General features: G+C 45.4%; 1 protein-coding gene across 1 annotated transcript in view; it reads left to right on the top strand.

The window, feature by feature from the left end:
• LOC122564199 (alpha-2-antiplasmin-like) overlaps window positions 1-6,114 on the top strand; it is a 34,767-nt gene extending 28,653 nt beyond the window's left edge. The window contains exons 3-5 of the mRNA XM_043718893.1: window positions 2,115-2,257; window positions 5,007-5,208; window positions 5,681-6,114. Coding sequence (XP_043574828.1) covers window positions 2,115-2,257; window positions 5,007-5,208; window positions 5,681-6,012 — 677 coding nt within the window. The 3' untranslated portion in view covers window positions 6,013-6,114. The remainder of the gene's footprint in view (window positions 1-2,114; window positions 2,258-5,006; window positions 5,209-5,680) is intronic.
• The last annotated feature ends 1,219 nt before the right edge of the window (window positions 6,115-7,333 follow it).

The following is a 7,333-nucleotide window of genomic DNA, read 5'->3' as shown; positions in this document are numbered from 1 at the left end:
GGGGTGACCTTATAGAGGTTTACAAAATTATGAGGGACATGGATAGGATAAATAGACAAAGTCCTTTCCCTGGGGTCGGGGAGTCCAGATCTAGAGGGCATAGGTTTAGGGTGAGAGGGGAAAGATATAAAAGAGACCTAAGAGGCAACGTTTTCACGCAGAGGGTGGTACGTGTATGGAATAAACTGCCAGAGGATGTGGTGGAGGCTGGTACAATTGTAACATTTAAGAGGCATTTGGATGAGTATATGAATAGGAAGGGTTTGGAGGGATATGGGCCGGGTGCTGGACTAGATTGGGTTGGGATATCTGGTCGGCGTGGACGGGTTGGACCAAAGGATGTGTTTCCATGCTGTACATCTCGATGATTCTATGACTCTATGATTTTTTCACATAGACACCAAGGTTCCTCTGCTTCTCCACTTCTCCGCTATGTTTGCACCTGTATCTCCTATTTTATATTGTTTTTCAAAGTTCTGCCAACCAAAGTGCATCACCTCACTCCTCTGCATTGAAGCTCACCTGCCACCTATTCCTCACTCCTCCAACTTGTCATTGCTCTTTTTTGGAATTTCATTCTGCTGTTCTCACAGTTTTCAGTTCTCCTAACTTTGAAATTGTTCTGTGTACACCAAGATATCGATCATTAATATATATCAGGAAATGCTAGGGTCCCAATATGAAATCCACCACAATTTTCTTGCAGGTTGAAAAATATTGACTATTACTGTTTCCTATGTATCTGTGTCACAACTGTTCCTTTTGAACCATGAGCTATAACTTTCCTCACAGGTGTGTGGCACTATATCAAGTGGCCTCCGGCCATCCATGTATAGCATATCAACAGCTTTACCCTCATCGAACCTTTCTGTTACCTCATCAAAACACTCCAGTGGGTTGGTTAAACACCAAGTCCCAGTTAGACATCTAAAGCTGACTCTTCATGTAATTCCTAAATTCATCCTGAGTAATTGTTTCTAGAATCTTTCCCATAACCGAAGTTTAACTGACTGGAATTACTGGGAATATTCTTGCCAACTTTCTTGAACAAAGCCATGATCTTTACAATTCTCCAGTATTCTGGCACCTCCCCCAGAGACTGTAAGATTGAGAGCAGTGTTCCTGTAATTTCTAATCTCACTTTGTTCAGTCTCCCCTGGACGCATCTCCTCCTGTCTCGGGGCCTTCCCAATTTTAAATACCCACAGTCTCTCAAACACCTACCCTTGTTAGGTTTGAACCTGCTCAGTGACTGAGTTCCCTTCCTGAAGAAGGGTTCATGCCCGAAACGTCGATTCTCCTGTTCCTTGGATGCAGCCTGACCTGCTGCGCTTTTCCAGCAACACATTTTCAGCTCTGATCTCCAGCATCTGCAGTCCTCACTTTATCCCAGTGACTTAGTTGCCTCATGTGGTGAACTGGGCATCTCCCTCTCTGCCAAAGCCAGATGTAACCTTTTTTTGTTTAAAACCTCAGCCATGCCCTCTGCCCTGATCTGTAAATCCTTGGTTTGGTCTCTCACAGGTCCTATGCTTCTTTGAGGTACTCTTTCACAATGTATATGCCTACAGAAGGCTTCCAGTCACCCTTTATGTTGGCTGCTGGTCTTTTCTCAAATTCTCTCTTTGCTACTTGAAATTACTTCCTCATCTTCGCATGGATCTCAGTTGTATTTTCAGCCTGACACTTGTCATGACTGTATGATTCTTACTTATCTTGATTCTATCTTCTTTGTGATCCGGGGAGCTCAGGTTTTGTATGTCCTATCTTTCCCAGTTGTGATAACACCTTGTCAGGGTGAGAACCCTCTCTCTGAAGGGAGCCCATTGTTCAGGGACAGCCTCTTGTTTAACCTGCAGCTCCATCGTTGTCCTACTGAAGTCTGCTCTCTGCCAATTGAGTATTCTCACTCTGCATTGACCAACGTCATTCTCCAATATCATCCTGAACCCTACAGTACAATGATTGCTGTTTCCTAAATGTTCCCCAGCTGGCCTTGGCCCATCACATTTCCAAGACCAGGTCTGAGAGAGAGCATCCTTTCATGTTGGTCTGCTGCTGAGAAATGTGTTGAATGCTGCTGATGGTTTTGTGTTTTATTCCCACACTCACAGGGTTATGGCAAGTTCAGTTTGATCCTCTCGCAACCGCCAGTGATGTCTTCTACAAGGAGGATGGGAGTTCTGTCCAGGTGGCGATGATGCAGCATCCCAAATACCCCCTCAGTAGTTTCCATGATGATGACCTTCAGATTGAGGTAGTGCTGATCCCCACAGTGACTCAGTTTCCACTCATATCCCATTCAGCCTTCGAAGTCTGACCCTGTTGAATAGGGTCACTTTCCTGTTCCCACTGTCCTTGAACTGATTCCAGGCACAACACTCCTCTCTTATGGTTCCTCGGTGTTATTCCATCTCCTATTGAAGACTCTGTGACTGGTGAGGGCTCAGCTGATGCCAATCCTCCCCCTGCTGTCGCTGGCTTGGAATTGGAGGTTCAGCTGCGTCCATGGAATATTACATTCAATTCTGGTCTCCTTCCTATCGGAAAGATGTTGTGAAACTTGAAAGGGTTCAGAAAAGATTTACAAGGATGTTGCCAGGGCTGGAGGATTTGAGCTATAGGGAGAGGTTGAACAGGCTGGGGCTGTTTTCCCTGCAGTGTCGGAGGCTGAGGCCTTATAGTGAGACCTTATAGAGGTTTATAAAATCATGAGGGGCATCATAGGGTAAATAGACAAGGTCTTTTCCCTGGGGTGGGGGAGTCCAGAACTAGAGAGCATAGGATTAGGATGAGAGGGGAAAGATATAAAAGAGACCTAAGGGGCAACCTTTTCACGGAGAAGGTGGTACATGTATGGAATGAGCTGCCAGAGAAAGTGGTGGAGACTGGTACAATTGCAACATTTAAAAGACATCTGGATGGGTATATGAATAGGAAGGGTTTGGAGGGATATGGGCCAAGTGCTGGCAACTGGGACTGGATGAATTTAGGATATCTAGACAAGTTGGACTGGAGGGTCTGTTTCCGTGCTCTATGACTCTATGTGCAAAGGTTAGCAGAGATTAGTCCAAATAGAGCTGGTCACTCTCAAGGTGAAAATCATTGACAGAGTGTGGAAGAAAAGACTTGCACGTCTATAACATCTGACTTCACACCTTCACAGCATGATGCAGAGAGGCCATTTTGCCCATTGTACTCATGCTGACTCCAAGGGAGTGGGTTCCCCTCAGCTCTGTACAACTCTCCAATTAAATGCATTAATCAAAGAAGAAACAGGCTGAAATGATTGCCTGGCCTCCTTCTGGACCTGTTGATTAACAACCTTCGGATATTCCAAAACACTCACAGCCAATGAAGGGCACTCACTTTGCAATGTGGACAGTGTGGCAGCCAGTCCGCAAACAGCAGTGAGATAAACGACCAGGTTGTATGCTGTATGGGCTGTTGGGTCAGGGATAAATACTGGGGAGACTCCCATTCTCTTCCTTGGATGGTGTTATGGATCATTTCCACCCAGTCAAGGGCAGACAGGTCTCTCAGGTGAAGCACTGCACCTCTGCCACAGTCACACTCCCTCAGTACTGCATGGGAACTGTCAGGTCAACTCAGGGCTCAGATCTTCGATGCAAATCCCAAAACCAGCGAGTTGGAGATTTCATCATTTGAGATACAGAATTGAAAAACAGCTCTCTCACTTAAACTGTTTAATGCTCTGCAATTCAACCAATCAGAGGACTGTTTCAGGGTAGATTTCCTTAATTGAAAGGATTTTTGATATTGCTCAGTCTGAGATTGTCTCTCTCACTGCTTCAAAACACAACGTTATATCAGACAGTTCCAAAACCATGCAGCACTTGATCTTTAAACTCTCTTAGTATCTCAGTGAGAGCAGTCTAACTTTCAGTTCCATTTATAGCCCAATAAGAAACAATATGGTGTCTTCCATACATCAGAGGAATTCACCGATTGACACTCTGTTCTGAGGAAGGGTCACTCAACCTGAAACCTTAACTCTGCTTTCTCTCCACAGATGCTGCCAAACCTGCTGAGTTTCTCCAGCAATTTCTAAGTTTGTCACTGATTTAAACAACAGCTTTGTCTGCTCTGTTAGTCCCACTGACAATTTCCTTAGAATGTTTGAAGCAGTCACCTGGACAATCCCAAATGGGGAAGCAGACTGAAAGTGAGATATATCTTTGGTTTAGCCTGAGTCAGGTGATTGGACCTGAAGCAGTGATTTAAAGTTACCAAATTATCCTGGAATCTCAGCTTATTATCGCCTCACCTGCAGGATCTGCCGGCAAACGGACCAGCAGGAACAATCCCTGAGCAACAATTTGATGTTTTCATGAAATTTGTTTGTTCACTGCTGACCGATTGCAGACGGGAACAAATCTGAAATTGGTTTGAGGTCAGAGGTCATCTGATAAAACCTCCAGGATACGTCCAAACAGATGGTAAACCTGAACCAATCAGAACACTGCAATTTGTGTGGGTACAATGGTGGATGATGGGAGCCCTGCCCAGGATCCCTGACTCCAGTCAGAGATTCCATGGGGTTATCGGTGACGGAGTGCACCCAGAATCTGGGAAAGCTTTTTGGAGATTTAGAGAGAGTTTAGAATGTGCAGACCACACCCACTGAGAACAATTAGATTACTTTGATATTTTCAATAGGAAACCAGACGAGTACACGAGAGACAAGGGAATAAAAAGATTTACTCAAAGACTGGGATGTGTCAGATACAATTGGAGTCGACTCATGTAAACACCAGCATGATGTAGTTGGACCAAAAGGCCTGTTTCTCTGTTGTATAATCAATGTGACTCTGTGTAACTGTCTATAATCCTGCAAACAACAATGGGGGCAGGATCATTCCAACACTACCTCAAGGGGAGGGCTCAAACTGGAAGGAAGCCTTTGGGAATGGGGGCTAGAGTTGATGGGGAACAATGATACATGTTCTCTCCAGTCCACATGGTTGACAGTGTTGTTTCCATAGGTTGCCAGATTATCCTTCAAACAGAACATGAGCTTTATTGTTGTGAAGCCAATGGGGACTGGAAAACTCGACAGCATTGTGTCCAGACTGAACATCTCGGATCTACTGGCCCACAAATTCAAGACTCGTCCAATGCCAGTCCAGATCCCAAAACTCAACATCAACTTTGATGTCGAACTAAACAAAGCCTTGAAGAACCTTGGTAGGTCATCCATTCCCCAAATTGTCCCATTCCCCAAATTTATCCCTTTCCTCAAATTTATCCCATTCCCCAAATTTATCCCATTCCCCAATGTTTTTCTAATATTCTTGCATCATGAGTTAATCACTAACGCACTAACACTTCCAATTGGCACAATCCTCCCTCTCCGAGAAAATCAGAATTACAGCATCAACTCAGAAACCGTCTCTCATTGGTGATGAGCAGGTGAAAGTGGGCAGGTGTGAGAGAGATGATGAGTGTGAGGTTGAATGGGTGTGTGTGTGTGTGTGTGAGTGAATGTGTGAGAAAGAGTGTGTGTGAGAATGTGTGAGTGAGTGTGAGTGTTTGAATGTGAGAGTGGGAGGTGAGCTTTGTTGGATCTAATGCAGTCCCCTTGTTTGGAACTGCAAGAAGCCTGCACCAGTCTAACTGCTCCTGTCTCGTTCCTGCTCTCTGCTCTCTGCTCTCACAGGCCTGGGCAAACTGTTCTCGAACCCTGACCTGCGCAGGATCTCACCCATGCCCCTGATTGTGTCCAGTATTCAGCATAAGGCGATGATGGAGCTGAAGGAGGAGGGAGTACAGGCTGCTGCTAGCACAGGCATTGCTGTCAATCGCTCCTTCATGAAGTGTACCATCAATCGACCATTCTTCTTCATCATCCGCGATGACATCTCTGGAATCCCCATCTTCCTTGGGACCATCAAAGACCCAAAACCACAACTTCAGGCTGGAACCCAGGAGAAATTGGTGGTGAATCTTGAGAGAATGAGGAAGGTAAAAGAGACGATGAATCCCAAATGAGATCTCAGCTGGGATCTGTTGGCAGCATCTGGTGTCACTCTGATCTGGTGACATCAGGTTGGAGTTTTTTTTAAACAAATGAATAAACAATAATTCACACTCTGCCTCCTGATCTGCTCCAATTATTTGCCCATGAATTTATGGAAATGAATTGAAATGTGGACACAGGTTCCAATTGTGTAATATGGATTGTTATATAAGAATGAGGCGGCTCAGTGGTTAGCACTGCTGCCTCACAGCACCAGGGTCCCAGGTTTGATTTCAGCCTCAGATGACTGTCTGTGTGGAATTTGCACATTCTCCCCGTGTCTGCGTGGGTTTCCTCCGGATGCTCCGGTTTCCTCCCACAGTCCAAAGATGTGCAGGTCAGGTGAATTGGTCATGCTAAAATTGCGCGTAGTGTTAAGGTGCATTAGTCAGAGGGAAATGGGTCTTGGTGGGTTACTCTTCAGAGGGTCGGTGTGGACTTGTTGGGCTGAAGGGCCTGTTTACACACTGTAGGGAATCTAATCTAATCTAAAAAAGTACAGTGAGTGGGTGAAGACTGTATCGATAGCATGGCCTTTAGTCTTCATCACAAGGGAATTTGAGTTCGAGTGAAGAATATCTTGCTGCAGTTGGACAAAGCCTTGGTGAGACCAGGCCTGGTGGGCAGAGGAGGTAGTGATGTGCTGGTTAATGTCACTGAATGAGTAAAATCGAACCCCAAGCTAATGTTCTGGGACATGACTTCACATCCCACTGGGGTAGATACTGTGGAATTAAAAGCTGGTCTAATGGTGACTGTATAACCCTTGGCAATTATAAAATCTCACCTAGTTCACTAATGCCCTTTAGGGAGGGAAATCTGCCACCCTTACCTGGTCTGGCCTATATGTGACTGCAGACCCACAGCAATGGCATTGATTCTTCACTGCTCTCAGGGCAGTTAGGGATTGGGTAATAAATGCTGGCCTGGCCTGACATCTACATTGTATGAAGAAATAAAAATTACATTGTCCTCCCTGACTAAGGAGAGGGTATACTTGCTGTGAGAGAGTATAACAAAGTTCTTCAGCAGGCCGATGCCTGGGCTGATGGGACTGACCCACGAGGAGGGATTGAGGAGTTTGGACATGTAAAATCCAGAGTTGGGAACATTGAGTGGTGACCTCGTTGATGCAGATTGCTTAGCAGGTGTTTCAGGGTGAGAGGGGGGAAGATGCTGCTGCCCCACTCCCCCTCAGAGAAAGGGCAACAAATTGTTCCACACCAGAAAATACTCAGGTGGCTGACCATAAAATTTGTGGCATGTTTGAAGGACCCTTCAGGAGAGAGAGGC

This window comes from Chiloscyllium plagiosum, chromosome 28, assembly GCF_004010195.1.
Source record: "Chiloscyllium plagiosum isolate BGI_BamShark_2017 chromosome 28, ASM401019v2, whole genome shotgun sequence".
Taxonomy (NCBI): Eukaryota; Metazoa; Chordata; class Chondrichthyes; order Orectolobiformes; family Hemiscylliidae; genus Chiloscyllium; species Chiloscyllium plagiosum.
This window is presented reverse-complemented; position numbering and strand designations above follow the sequence as displayed.